Here is a 15956-nt window from a genome sequence, read left to right on the forward strand (position 1 = left end):
AAAGCAAGCATTCTTCAGGAAAAATAGAAATAAAATATGCAATTTTTTGTTTGAACAGTCTACAAATATCCGTCTTCAAACATAATGTACTTGGTTATCATGCGAAGTGGCTAGCGATATACGATCATCAACCTGAGATTCAGGCCATTCTCAATCCCACAACAAGTGAACACAAAAGGTTTTCTAGATGCTTTCCCCATACAGTATTCAATATATGCAACTATCAAACAGATCTCAAGTACATTTAATTTTCAAATGCATACTGGTTGATAACTTGTGATAGGAAACAAACTGTAAAAAGTGACATTAATGACCAACCTAAAATTGGTAGCTCGTAGAAGCTACACCTAAACTGAAGTTTGCGAGATGAAATCAGACTTTCAGAATAATTTTACAAACATTTGAATAGTGCAGGAGAATTTCTGCAAGGAGATTTCCACAATCCATAAATGATGACAGATAATTTCTGAGATTTGATTGTGTATAAATTGTGATGTGAATATCAGGATTTAACTGTGTGATTTTGAGTCAAACTCGATGACTCATGTTTCATGAGTAGTGATTCAACATGAATCTATCTCTCATGAGAATAAATGGAACACTTAGCACTCATTGGATCTAGGTGATGCTCACAAGGGTGAAGCACCGGGACTTCCCGGGAGGTCACCCATCCCAGTACTACTCCAGCCTGAGCGCGCTTAACTACGGAGTTTCCTCCACAGTTAAACCCAAAGCTTGCAACCCCATTTACAAAACCTTCACCAAGTGTTGTGCCTTATGAACCATTCATTATAAAGCCCCTTAAGCTCATCAATTGATAAGTAGGAGATGATTTCCACAGCTAGTCAAATTGTGATGTGAATATCAGGATTTAACTGTGTGATTTTGAGTCAAACTCGATGACTCATGTTTCATGAGTAGTGATTCAACATGAATCTATCTCTCATGAGAATAAATGGAACACTTAGCACTCATTGGATCTAGGTGATGCTCACAAGGGTGAAGCACCGGGACTTCCCGGGAGGTCACCCATCCCAGTACTACTCCAGCCTGAGCGCGCTTAACTACGGAGTTTCCTCCACAGTTAAACCCAAAGCTTGCAACCCCATTTGCAAAACCTTCACCAAGTGTTGTGCCTTATGAACCATTCATTATAAAGCCCCTTAAGCTCATCAATTGATAAGTAGGAAATGATTTCCACAGCTAGTCAAATTGTGATGTGAATATCAGGATTTAACTGTGTGATTTTGAGTCAAACTCGATGACTCATGTTTCATGAGTAGTGATTCAACATGAATCTATCTCTCATGAGAATAAATGGAACACTTAGCACTCATTGGATCTAGGTGATGCTCACAAGGGTGAAGCACCGGGACTTCCCGGGAGGTCACCCATCCCAGTACTACTCCAGCCTGAGCGCGCTTAACTACGGAGTTTCCTCCACAGTTAAACCCAAAGCTTGCAACCCCATTTGCAAAACCTTCACCAAGTGTTGTGCCTTATGAACCATTCATTATAAAGCCCCTTAAGCTCATCAATTGATAAGTAGGAGATGATTTCCACAGCTAGTCAAATTGTGATGTGAATATCAGGATTTAACTGTGTATAAATTTTTAACATCAATGTTTTGAATCACACTCCATGATCCATCATCAGGATGAGAAAGGCTGAAATTGAGCCTGTTTTCAGGACAAATTTAAAGCTGAATTTAAATCAAACAACATAGCATGATACATGTAAACAACTTTGAAATTTGTTCACTATAGGCAGTTTAATTCGTCAAAAATGTGCTGTTAACTTCTATGAAATATTTGAGAGCTGGATGTACAACATACCTCCTATCACTGAGAAGATCGAAGAGTTTACCCCCATAAATCTCAAAAAAACTAAGCCACAGGTGGAATCCTTGATTTCGGTACACAGGTTGATTCATGTGAGCTAGTATATCCTCTGATGCCTTAAGAGGCAATGGCTGCATTGTGTAAGTTTTTCCACTGCCTGGTTATGAAAAAAATTCAAAAAAGAAATGAAAGAGAATCAAGATAAGAAAATCAATTTCAAACCCTATATTTTAGTATTATGAACAAGTGGTAAATGTGGTAAATTATCCTTTGGAATGAAAACTCAAGCAACTGCACAATAAAACAAATTCATATGAAGAACAATATCACATTGTTTATCCACCTCAACAACCAGCCTATTGAATTTATCTATCAAAAGTGAACTCATACTTGTCTACCAAAACTAAACTGACTGCACATTACTCATTTACCCAACTACCAACTAACCTCAGCATGTCCAATTTATAACAGGAGAATAAAACTATTAAAAACTGCAAACTCACCTGTCTGACCATAAGCAAAACATGTTGCCTTTGTGCGATTGAAGAGAATGGGAATAATGGGCTCCACAGTACATCGATAAACCTGCAAGTTGAATTAATTTTTAAGGAACAGAATATATTTAAACATAGTAAGATAACCATAAACAAACCACATTGCATGCCAGAGCATCCTAGAATCTTTAACATCAATTAATGATACAGATTTGCACATATGACACTCGAGAAGTATAAAGAAAGAAGTGTTCTTGACCCTTCTTCATCTATTCAAGCAACTTGTTTCAGGAGATGTTGTCCAGGAACATAAAGCTCTTAAATAATATCTTCGTATTCCAACAATGTATATTCAAATTTGAAATAAATGTCTGCACAAAAAATAAAGACAAGCAAATGTTCTGTGTTGCATTCCTAAGCCTGGTACATTATATCGGTACTTCCTCTGTGTTTCTGGAAATGATACTTATGTATAATGTATAGCATTACAGTAAAAGCATAGGCAGTGATACACGAACAATTAAAACTATGTTCCACCAAGTTATCAAGATGAGGAGACATCAAGTCAGGAGCATGCATTTTGTGGATGGATTTTTTTAGGCCATTTTTGGGACTCCATGGGATAGAAAAGGGCAAGGCTATATATAAATTTAGGAAATAATTTTTTAAAAAAATTAAAAGGTAAATTTCATATATTTATATGATAACAAGTTTTTACAGAAGGGGTATCATCACAACCCAAACCAGCAACAACCCTATCTTCTCTTGGTCTTGCACACTACCAAGTTTGGCTGCAGCGAGACTAGTTCCCAAGGGATGTACGCAGTCATCTGTAAACATGTGCATCAGGTGGTCTTCAGTCTCGAAGTTGAACGCAAGACCACACAGGAACAAAACCATGGCCAAAGCCAGCTCCACTATTTGTGCAAGCCAATACTGAGGAGAAAATGCTTCTGACCTAGAGCTATGAACTCATGAGGTTACAAACAAGGGACCTCGCTTACAATTTAATAAATAAACACCAACACCCCATTGGGGCTTCAATCTTGTCGGTGAGAACAACACTACAATTTAACCATCACACCATGCCAAAACCAGCCATATGATAACAACGTTAACATAATAAAAATGATAACACATTCATCACATTGGCATATACATTATAGAAACCCTATTGCAAAACAATAGAGTTCACATAAATGTCAAAAAAATAATATTAAGAAAATGAAAAGCTTAAAATTTAAAAAAATATATATTTCAAATAAATAATCAAATTAAACTTTGAAAGGGGTGCCTGCCTTCTATTTCCATATCACTCTTGCAAATATCAAAAAAACAATGTCCACCTTTACAAACATCAAAACAATGTGTTCAGATTGTATATTGATATATATTACACCTTTACATTCTCTGAAACAGGCATTAGTGTAGTCAAATTTGATATGGTATTAAAATAATGAGAACTGAAATTGTAAACAATGCAGTGCAGCCAACAGCCAACAACACTAGCAATTATGCTGGTACAATTTCCACCTGACAACAAAAAAGAAAAGAAGCCTTTCCAGAACTTGGGGCAAACCCCGATGGTTTTTCCTTTTCTTGTAGTTCTATAATTTGCCATGTAACTGAAAAGATTCTTGTATACTTCGGTGTCTTTTTTTCTTACTGTATCAAATATAAGTTTAATATTATATAAATAATAAACTCTTCCATTATTTTTTATCCCATGGTTCCTTCAGATATATCATATTATAGTTTCTTATCCAAATGCAGAAGTGATAGGAATGCCCTGAAACGGATTCCTCTATAAAATCTTAACAAGAATTTGTTATAAATCATTTTTTTTTTAAATTTGTTTTTAAATTTTTATAGAATTCAGTTGCAGCAATAGGATACAGCTTAATAAATTGTTACATTGTTATGCTTGGGTTTTTCCTTTTAATAAACTCAGCTACAGCAGTAGGGGACAGACATCCCCTAACAATCCCAGAGACAGCCAACCATCTCCTATCTGCCCCCTACCTGTCCCCATTACCCAAAACATTTCCTGCACAAAAAAAATTATAACAGGAACTGCTAAGGGGCACCCCCAAGCAACACCCAATATGTGTTTGCTTGGGAAAACCCAAGGGGTGCATCCGCAAGGGAAATAGGTAACACTAATAAACAATGACAACAAAAGCAAAAGTTGAAGGTCAGCAAGTAGGCTTAATAGAGACACTCAATATAAATTTATATACTGTCATAACCAGATAATCGGAGCATCTTCAAGTATTGCACATATATCAACTGAACTCCTCTAATAACCATTTCATAAAAAATATTGGTGCAAAACATGGTTCACAAAATCAAGTGACATAGTAAAAGTGCAATATTAGACGTTTCTCCAGTGTTACAAGGGTACGTTTTCCCCCACCTCCAAAACTGCCACATTTCTGGGACGAAGATCTCCCCGTGATGCATATTGTGATGGAATAAAGCTACAAAACCAAGGACCATTTCATACAAAAGTTGGTGCATAACATGGTTCACAAAACCAAGTGACATAGTAAAAGCACATTATTAGTCTTTTGTCCAGTGTTACGAGGGTACACATTCCACCGCCCCCAAAACTGCCACATTTCTGGGACAAGGATGTCCCTAAGATGCATAATGTGTTGAGGATGTCTCCCCAGCACAAATCATATTTGATTCGGTGGCATTTATTGTTGCCTAAAAGCACATCAACATTTTTAAAGTGAAATATCCCCATCTAGGATATTATTTCAAATCTGATTTAGGGTTTCTCTCTTTCACATATCCTCATTAGCAACTACATTAATTCGATTGAGAATTTTCTTAGACAGACCTGTCTTTTGTAGAATAGTTGTGTGCTTAATCATGATGTGCTTGTTGTTTTGCTTTGTATTTATGGCATGTTCTCCAATCTCTCAACAACTTGCAGAGATTGTTTAATGCATTTTGTAAGTTTTGAGACCATCAACTTGTGCTTAACCTTACTTAAACTAATGTTGTGTTCCTTCAGCTCTATCAAAGAAGTTATTTCCAAGTTTCATTTCTTCTATCAAGAAAGCTCAATGGAGATCAGCAATTCTTACACCTATCTAGGAGCATAGTTTATTGATCACATTTCTTCGTAGTCTACTTCTCAAATGCATTTTAAAGCTCCTATGCCTTGAAGTTGTAATTCCATGATATCCCTTTGAAGATATATCTCCTTGACACAATGATTAAGCCCACAATGATGTTTGCCTCTAAAGTATGGAGCCTTAGTTTGTAATCCTATGACTAGCTTGAATCATGAGATTTCCAATGATTAACACACTGTTCGAGCTAAATTCTCCATCCAAATCATTTTCATGAGAAGCTTATATATCAGAGTGGATTTGCTCCTTATGGTGATAGTGATCTATATTTGCACTCTTTTTCTCCAATAGAATAGCTCCTTTGGTTCCCTCCACATGTTCACAAACTTGGTTCTCCAAATTTCATTTTCTTTTTCAATCTATCAACTTTCCTTTGGACAAGTGTCTGACTTCCAAGTACTCCTTGTGTTCTGGTCACATTCTCCCAAGCAAAGAAATGTTCAACAAGTCTAGCAAAGTGAACATTTACTACTAGTACAATAATATTACCTTAACCTCTCCTTTGAACTCTCTCAACCCCAAACTAGCTTTATGCACTAAGAACTAGCTATTGATCGCTTATGGGAAACATTGTGTTTAGCCCAACTATCTCAAGCACAACAACTTTTACCTTTAGAGGATTCCCATTGGCCAAATGCAAGTATGCTCCCATTAGCGCATGTTAAGACAAACCACCTTATCTATAGAGAAAAGGGCTTATAACCTTTGCTCTCTTTAGCAGATTGAGCTTGAGAAGCATTTCATTTTTCAATTTTCAATTTTGCAAAGAAATTTAAAGTATATATCATTGTTTATACAAGGATTCTAATCATTCTCCATCCACTTTCTTCTACTACCCTAACTCGAAATGCTTTGCAATGTTTCTTCATAAGGTCACCACTTCCATTCATAGACCACTTCAAAGTTATCCAAAACCTACTAGATTGATTAGTTCCTTCTATCAACCCCTCACAAAAGTTCGAGATGTTGAGAACCCTTTGGATTCTTGTGATGTTCCCATTTTTCTAAATGTCATTTTGTGAGATTTTAGCCAATTTCGAAGTTTTCTTGTAAGTTGTAACTTCCCCTAGGATCACCCTAAGTCTTCCCTATCAGGCACATATTTTACTAAAATAAGGAATATAAGATAGATTGAGACATAGCTTAGCCAATTAAATGCCTTTTAATAAGATAAATCTTAATTTGGGCCCTACAACCACATCAAACAATATTGGATGTATGTTATAACTCATAAATCCCAATTATTTATATTAGGATTAATAATTACACAAATGAGTACAAAAAAATTATCATAATTCATTAGATAGGTCATGTCACATTTATATTCATTTTTAGAATTAATTTTAAAGCATGATAGCCTAGCCCAAAGCAATCCTCACTCGAAGCCCAAGAGCAGACACATGCCTTCTTCACCCCAATAATTCATTATATAGGTCACGACACATCTATATTAATTCTTAGCATTCAATAGCAATATGGTTTGCATGAGGGAGCATATGATAGGTTGGCCTAAAGCAATCCTCACAATAAGACCAAGGACAAGCACAAGACCAAACACTTACACTCTTCGCCACTTGTGCATCCAGCATGGGTGGTCTGCCTAGTGGGGTGATTGTATGTGCCATCCCTATTCATGGCTCCTTATATATCCTCTTATTCCTTGTGATTTCTCCAAGAATCAACCATCACTAAGGTTGGGAAGGACATATTGCAAAGGCAATCAAAATAGGGTGCTCAAAAATCTTCCTATCTAAACTCAAGAGAAGGCACATTGGACACCCATCATGAGGTGGTATATTTAGATGGTGATCTTGTATATGCTCCTCTTTCTTACATGTCATCCTCTTCTCCACATGATTGCTAGCAAGGTAATAAATAGAATAATGATTTAGAATATGAATTTCCCATTATCACAAAACAATTATTATTTTTCTAGGTCAATAATAAGTTGTTTTTATTTATCATAAAGTAAATTTACCTATGTATATCATCGTGTTTAGAATAAACACACTTGCTTTCACTTTACAATATAAATACTATAAACAATATAGTTGCACACGTTTGTTGCAAATTGTATCCACCATACAACAAAATACTGCAATCATTTTACATCCATATTCATTCTCTCCACTTCTTGTATACTTATCAACTATACAAAAAGAAACTACCCATTACGACTATGCTACTGCCTAGTAAGTCATTATCAATTATACAAAAATACTACAAAATCTAAGGCATATCTCACAGTGACAAGATTTTAACACCCACTCCACTACCCATTACAGTTCAATATGTTAAGGTGTGATTGCTGCAAATGTAATATCGCTGCCTGTAGTTTTCGTGTGTTCCATAGGCAGCGATCTCTCTTGCATTTATATTTAGGATGACCCAAGGAGAGACATGTTCCTTCATGGGACATGTCTATTCATTATTACGTAATTAATATAATGACAATTTTTATGGTTGTGTATATGTGTGTGTGTGTGCACATAATATCTCTTGGATCATTATATTAATTTCTTCAGCATTATAGAATATATATATATAATGTGTTAAGTGTGTGTGAGCGTGTATAAATATGTATGTATGTATCTTCATAGTTTTTTCTCATACAAATTCTCCAACATATGCTACAAAAAACATCAACACTCCCTCTTAGCTAGGAAGGATAAACACATGATTTGATATTACCTCAATGTAATATCAAGAATGCCATGATTATAGATATCTATCAAAAGATATTCAATATAATGATACCATCTTGTGATATCAAGAGTAATGGCCTTAGAATATCAAGTCGTGTGATATTCACCAAGTACTCTAAGTAATGGCCTTCCAATATCAAGTCGCATGATATTCACTAAATACTCAAAATATTCATAAGGTATGTGCACACGTATCACTCTATGACACTTACCATAGGAACATTATAATCATGGTTTGTTTACGAAAATTAATCCACCATGATATATATCTATACAATACAAAACAAATATCTATTAGATGATATCTATCTTTCAGTTGATATTGATTTACAAGATATAATCTATCATGCTCAGACATCAACCATATGATATCCATCATGATATAAGGCTAGACTATTGTAAGGTCGTCTCCTTACAAATAACCACAAACAAACAACAATGAAAGATCATCACCTTCCACAATGTTTCCACAAAGTCATGTAGTAACTCACGTGACATCCATCGTGAACATTTCCAGAGGGTAGAACAAAGCTTTTCGCCTCAAACTTTTCTCTTACAAAGAAGAATGCATTATAGTACATCTCGGGTAATCATTGATGGTGAGTCTCCCTCTCACTAAAGGCTCTGATCCATTACTTCATCCATTAACTTTGGCAGACGGTTTGGAGAAAATATCGATTTTCAAATCTTCACTGATAATATACTCTAAATGAATAGTATTATCCATCTATGGTTTAGGCATTCGCATAAAGACCTTTTAGTCTGCACATATGGAACTTCATCGCATGAATAATAGTCCGCTAACTGTTACAAATTCATGATCACTTGAGAATCCATCTTGAAATGGTATACTCCCTCTGATAAATTTGATCAAGATTCTCAAAAGTCAACTGAAACATATCCTCTATTTGCTCCCTCTGACACAAAAGCATACTCATAATCTCAATCATCAAAGATATTTGATTCAAGGGACTCACTTTATCTAGCATGATCATCAAATGACTAATGAATCCTAGATCAAAACTTCTTCGGAGCTATTGTTTTAAGATTGAGTCCTACACAATATTTGGTGGCATGTCTAATTTACCAATCTTCTTTTACTGGAAGAACATCCTTGCACATCCTTGATGGTATCTCCTCTCTGACATCTCCCCTCCAACAATAGTTCAAGTGGGAAAGGAACACTATTGATTATTTCCCCCCACAATGTAAAATTCCCACCCTTATATCATCGAACAATTTTGCATCACATCAAATATGGCAAACTTCTTTCTATTCTTTTTCTTTATTGCAAAGTATCATCCCTAGGGATCAAGGAATAGAACAAGAGCATAATAAAGTATATAACTCTTATAAAGCATAATTGTTTATAGTTAAGAGATTTACAAGAGTGGTTGAACCACATTCTTCTTTAAAATGTTTGTTACAACCTCTTATATACATCACCTTAGATCTTCATAAGATATTCTCTTTTAATCATCCCACTCAAGCTAATCTTCAAAGACCTCAACTATAAAATTATTTTGTTGACAAGCATCTTCAAGAACAATATAACGATCAACTCCAAATGTTTTCACAAATTCTTAGCTCGATCTCTTGAAAAGAGAATTACAAATACATATTTTTAGACCATTTCAAATGATACTCAATCCTTTAGACATTGTTCAATAGAGAGAAACATCGCAGCATTTTCTAGCACCATTGTGAACTCTAATAACTCGACATAGGGACTTTGATATTTGTTGTGTGAGTTAATTTGAAACTACAATGGGAGCATTCATTTCATATTGTTGTGGTTTCTTATTCTAGATATTCTTTCTTTTCTTTTAAATTTTGGGAAGGTTATAATTCTAATCCTCGTGGATGTGATTTTGCAAATGATCTAATAAGCCTAGAGACTCCAAAGGTTTACATTCATCCATGTCTCAATAGTTTTGACACCTAATCCATTCGTATTATTTGATAATTTGAAACCATCTTGGGTGTAAGGGCAATCTTGCATCACCTAAAAATATTTCTATTTCCAATTTTCTAGTTTTTGTGTTTTCAATAAAGGTTATTCCTGTACAGAGTTGCTATTTGTGGGAGCTTGCTAGTTTCAGTAAGTTGGTATTATGTGTTCAAATTGTTCTAATCTCATATATGGAGGTCCATATTTGACATATCAGCCTGTTGGTTGAGTTTCATTGCCATATCATATTTATTGGTGCAGTTACTGCAAAAAATTTATATGAATTTTAATTATCCAAACTTCAAGTCCAGCGATGAAGGCCTAAATGGCTCCAAAATGAGGCGAAACCTCAAGTGATGGACGCTTGCGCAATTAACATTTGTAGATCGCTAGTCGAGGATTCTGGAATGGGGTTATAATAGCCCATTGGGTCAACAATTTGCTAGTTATGGTCTCCTGAAGTGGACCCATCCGAAAATGTAAATTGTAAATTGTCTTGAGTTTATCTTATTTAATAAAGTGTGATGAGATAATATAATATAAGGTAGGTCAGCCTCAAGAGTTAGGGCTTAATGTCTAGAACCTTCCAAGGCAGTAAAATGTGCCTATATAAGGAAAGCTCGTAGGCTATCTAAGGTAGTTCTAGGTGATAGTCGTAGCTCTATATTGCAGACTATTGTAAGGAAGGCACCCATGTGGGTGTGCATATTGTAATTCTGTAATTCCGCATTTGCGGCGATAATAAGAAGCTTGTATTTCGTTCTCGCAATTTGTGTTTTTCTTTGTTTCTGTTGTTTGTTGTGGTATTAAAGGTAGTACCCTTCATTATAGACAACGTTTTACTGTCATGCCAAGATCATGTTAGCAGTTTTACAATCTGCAAAATTCGATTTGCAATCAAGAACACTGCAAGAACCTTTGGTATTCATAAGTGTTGCTCCCTCACCAAGTTGCCTACAATAATTAGAATCTTGATAGTTTGCTTCATTGTCGAGATCTCTACTAGAACATTTGAAATCAAAGTTCGGGTTGTCGCAAGTGATAGCCTCATCATCGATCATGCAAGCTTGAGAGGTTTTGATGCCAATTAAGTCAGCTTTAAAGGTTTTTTGGTCCCTACACTAGAGAATGGTTATTTTATGTGTTGTTGCTCCTGAACTAAATTTCCAACCAATGTCACTTGTAGATGAACTTTTGCATTACAGGAAGCGATGATATCCATTTGCAAAGCATCAAACCCTGCACTCTTCAGCATTGAATTCTTATTGGCATGATTATTCCCATCTAACGATGAGGATTGCCCATTAATATCTTTACACCGTACATTTTCATCCTTCGTTGCTAAAGGGATTTGTTCATGTCCACCATTTGCATTTTCATCCTTTGTTGCTAAAGGGATTTGTTCCTGTTGGCCATTTGCATTTCCATTTTTCACTGTTGAAGGGGTTGGCTCTTGCCTATCATTTGTATTCAAATCCAATGAAGATGACTTCTTCCATTGTTGTGAATGCAAATTGCAGGGTTGCGGAGAAGCAATTTAATATTTCCCTATCCTTGATGCTACCTACGATCAGCTTTTCCTTCTTGATTTTTTTGCCCAACGAGGCAATGTGAACTCTTCAGTTTTAGAGTCATCAAGTTTCTCTATACAATGACCAAGGTCATTGCAATCACTTAGGTCCTACTTTCGTTTTCTCTCCCTCGTATGCTGATTTGGCTCAACATCCTTATCTATGTTGTTTCCCTGTTTGCTTCTTGTTTCCCTACTGATATTGGATTATGTTCTATTGTTCAAATCTTCAGATTGGTTTCCTTTGCAATGTCTCACACTAGACTCTACAATGGGATTCACAACAATCCCTTAAGGTCTAATTGACCAACTGTAACCAGTGTACTTGCTCCTGACAATGGCTGAGTGGTTCCTTCTTTACCGTCTTCCTAATCAACACACGAATTCTTTTAAAAATTAAGATTGTAAGATTACATAGCTCAAGCATGAAATCTTTCTAACATGTCTTTGATCGCTTCCATACATTTGCAGCTTGGCTCTAATACCATGTTAAGATATGATTGTTGCAAATGTAATAACACTACATTTTCTATGTGTGCCAAAGGCAGCCATCTCTCTTGCATTTATATTGAGGATGAAACAAGGAGAGACATGTCCCTTCATGGGATGTGTCTATTTATTTTTATTTGATTAATATTATGACAATTATATGACTGTATATATAAATTAATATGTATATGTATATGGACATGGATACGTACATGTGTATGTGTATGTATATGCACATAATATCTCGTGGATCGTTATACTAATTTCTTCAGCTTTAGATAATATATGTGTGTGTATGTGTGCACCCGTGTTAAGTGTTTATACATCATATCTAAATTTATGCACGCATCTTCAATAGTTTTGTCTTAGCATTTTTCCAAGAAAAGCTACAAAAACATCAACACAATAGCTCTTAATATGTGCTCATCATAAAAGAAATAGCATATACTACAGTGCAACAAAGATTAGAGTTTTAAACCAAAAAGAGAGAAGATCAAAACTGACTACACCCAATTCTATCCCATTGATCCACCTAGAATTGTTGCTTTCCTCTTTGTGGTCTCTTGTTGGACACTAAAAAAATTATCTTATCTTGTTTAAATGTGAAACGCTTGTGGTTTCATGTCTTCTAGGTACCCACTACTAGTCTGCCATCATTATCACATCATGGTTAGCCTCAAATTCTTACCTTCACAATGCCAACTTTAACTCTTCCCATGATGTGAGTACTTCCAATTTATACTCTTGTCTATCCTACCCGCTCATCGAACAAAAGAAATTATTCTAGACTCCTTGACTTTGTTTAGATCTTCAAATCCTTTAAAGACATCAAATCCCACAGTTAGCACAACCCATTCAAAAATGGGCTCCCATTCCATACAACAAATCTTCTTCAAATAGAGAATACACCACCCACTTAATGGCTACACCTTCCTCTACTATCTACAGCCCTCATGCTAAATCTAGAGATAATGTCGACATTCAAGCGATAATGATGTTTTGTCTCCATAAAATGCTTCCCCAACTAATCCAATACTATATTGACCACATCTTGTCGCTTACATTTGAAAAATCTCATGAGTCATTGTGCTTTGGCAATGCCATAAAATGGTGTAGTTGTGAGCACCATGAATTTAGCCTCCATTAATTCACTTCTCACACAGCTTCTACACCAAATACACAACTAAATCCTTGATTTAACCTCTTGGATAATCTTCTATAACAAACACCTTTGACTCCACTCATTAATAGCTCTACCACCCGATGTAAGTGAAACGGTATTGGTTTTCTCAATGCCAAAACATTCTTTGCATTAAAACTTCGTACACAATCACACACATTTCAAAAATCATTTGAATTCAAAAGATTTTGGTAATCTTTCCTCCCTACATCACTTGGACTGCATACATCATTTTCGAGAAAGGCTTACATCATTCAAAATCATTTTCTGTTCATCTGTTTGTGTCACTTTGCACCTTTCATAATGGGTTAAGAATTTAATAGGGTTCACAAAGTGAAAGTGACTATCATCATGCTTTCACCACCTTTAAACCAATAATTGCTCATTTTTTGAAAATGAAATACCAGCAATGTATTGGCATAATGTTACTAATCTTCCAAAAGACAATGTTTCAATCCTTCATTGGGAATATCATGAAAATCCTCCAATCTGATTTCTCCACGCTTTCAGAAGGATAATGCCCACTTGGATAGGCTATTATTTGCTTCTTTATTTCCCAAACTACAAACATGGCTTATTTTGAAATCTTCTAAGATTGTAGGTTCCCCCAATATAGCCGTAATGAGTTTTTGTAAGAGTCTTGCTATAGATTTCCCGTTCATAATTGCTTGCACTATTATTAAAGACCCCCTTCTCAATGAATTTTTCACAACCCCTATATCATCCCAACTTTCACAGCCAGTAACACTGCTTTTGCCTCAGCAACATTATTAGTTCCCTCTATTTTTTTTTGGCTCCTATTGCTAAAGTGTTTCCTCGCAAATCCCAGAAAATAACGCCTACTCCAGATGATCGCATATTTCCTTTGGCTGCCGCATCGAAATTGATTTTGAACTATCCCTGTGTAGATATCTCCCAAGTTACATCCTTTATTGAAACATCATTACAGGCATCACACAACAATTATTGAATCCACTATTCATACTACTATAATTGTAGAACATTAGATTATTGCAGGTTATATACTTTCAGTCCGATGTTGCATTTAGACAGGTCTGACTTGATTCCTGCTTGGGTGTCAATCCCTGCTGCCTTGGATGAGTACTATTGCTGAATGGTTAAGACTTCAATCTATCTACTGGATCTCTGGATATTATTTGCTCTCTTATGAAGATCAATGTTCCTTTTAAAATGATTGCTTTGTGTCTTGTCTCATCATAATCTTTCCTTAGGATTCATATACGATGCATCACTCAAAAATGCCATGAAGACATCACAATATGTTGCATTTTCTATATCAGGCAAAAGAAACCCTGGTTTAAGTTGGCTATTATTTAAACAAGCATTAAACACATTCTATAACACCAATTTTCTCAGAAAACACTGTACAATATACATTTTGCATTCCTGTGAAAGCATGGCTATAATTCTCTCAAAACATAGACAAATTACTAATAACAAGTTGGCATTGTGAAATAAATGAAGATTTTCTGAAGCGCACACCACTCTTCTTTACTAAATAAAAGCAGATATCACTTCAGACAGCAAGAAATATTATTCATTCAAAAGACATGCCTAAGTTATGATGAATTGCATAAAACAGATGCTATAAGTCTTGATACTCAAAGTCATGCATGAATTTAAAAGGAAACATGATTGGTTGTGGCATAATAGGCATGTACCTCCTCGTTGGTGACATACTGATCTAAAACAGAGTCAAAAGTAAATTCACTTTTCTCCACGTATGCTGTCAAATCCACCTAGAAGAAAAGAATAAGTCGTCGACACTGTAAGTCAATACATTTAAATTTAAAAAACTCATCAATGACCATGTCAATTTATTAACTCTTTATTTCTTCCAGACAAGAAGTCACATCCTGAAATTCGCTTATTGAACTATGACCTGATTACCCATAAAGTAAAATTAAAGTCAGATAAACTTGCCAGCAACTGCTTATAAATAAGAAAACCCTTACTTAGAACATTTCTGAATTCATCTAATAAATAATAAACCAAGTGTACTGTGCACAAAAACATAGAAGTTCCCATCAAAATTTCAGGCATGAGATAATCCAACTGGAGGATTCTTTGTTCTGCTGTAGCATTTAGGTGTTGTTCACCGACCACTACCAGTATGAGATATTTGACTGTTCACTTTCAAATTGTCCTAACAGCACTTTAACTTATGAATGATACTCAAAACAAATAGACAAAAAACAAGTTCCAATAATCTTACAGAAATCCTATTAAGTAAGAAAATGATACCTTTAACTTAGTCTCATGAACAGTTAATGAGCATGCCTTTGAATCAATTGTTACTATGTCATCTTCCTTTCGAGCCAACTCCTTTTTGTTTAAGGGCCTTTTTCGTACCTAAAAAAGCATGTCAAAGAAATTGATCAGAATCCCAATAATTTGAAAGCATGAAAAAATGCCTCACATAGAATAAACCACCTTTAACTGTGACTTAGCAGACTTTAGAATCAAATTTATGAGTGGTAGGGCAATGCAGCAAAGCAAACAGTAGATGACCAAAGCTTACAATAAGCCCACTTTAGATTTGAGTATTTGACATACTCA

The 15956-nt window shown here is 35.3% G+C and overlaps 1 protein-coding gene across 2 annotated transcripts in view; it reads right to left on the minus strand.

Annotated features, from left to right (window-relative positions):
• LOC149577966 (kinesin-like protein KIN-13A) overlaps positions 1 to 15956 on the minus strand; it is a 67384-nt gene that overhangs the window by 35191 nt on the left and 16237 nt on the right. For both annotated transcript variants that reach the window (XR_016364112.1, XM_089826873.1), the window contains 4 exons: positions 15642 to 15749; positions 15059 to 15136; positions 2345 to 2426; positions 1836 to 1998 (listed from right to left, as the gene is read on the minus strand). Coding sequence is in view for 1 of the 2 variants with exons in the window: in XM_089826873.1 (XP_089682999.1) it covers positions 1836 to 1998; positions 2345 to 2426; positions 15059 to 15136; positions 15642 to 15749 (431 nt within the window). In the remaining variant the exon portion in view is untranslated. The remainder of the gene's footprint in view (positions 1 to 1835; positions 1999 to 2344; positions 2427 to 15058; positions 15137 to 15641; positions 15750 to 15956) is intronic.

Source organism: Cupressus sempervirens, chromosome 1, assembly GCF_028749045.1.
Source record: "Cupressus sempervirens isolate cs-2001-9-10 chromosome 1, ASM2874904v1, whole genome shotgun sequence".
Classification (NCBI taxonomy): Eukaryota; Viridiplantae; Streptophyta; class Pinopsida; order Cupressales; family Cupressaceae; genus Cupressus; species Cupressus sempervirens.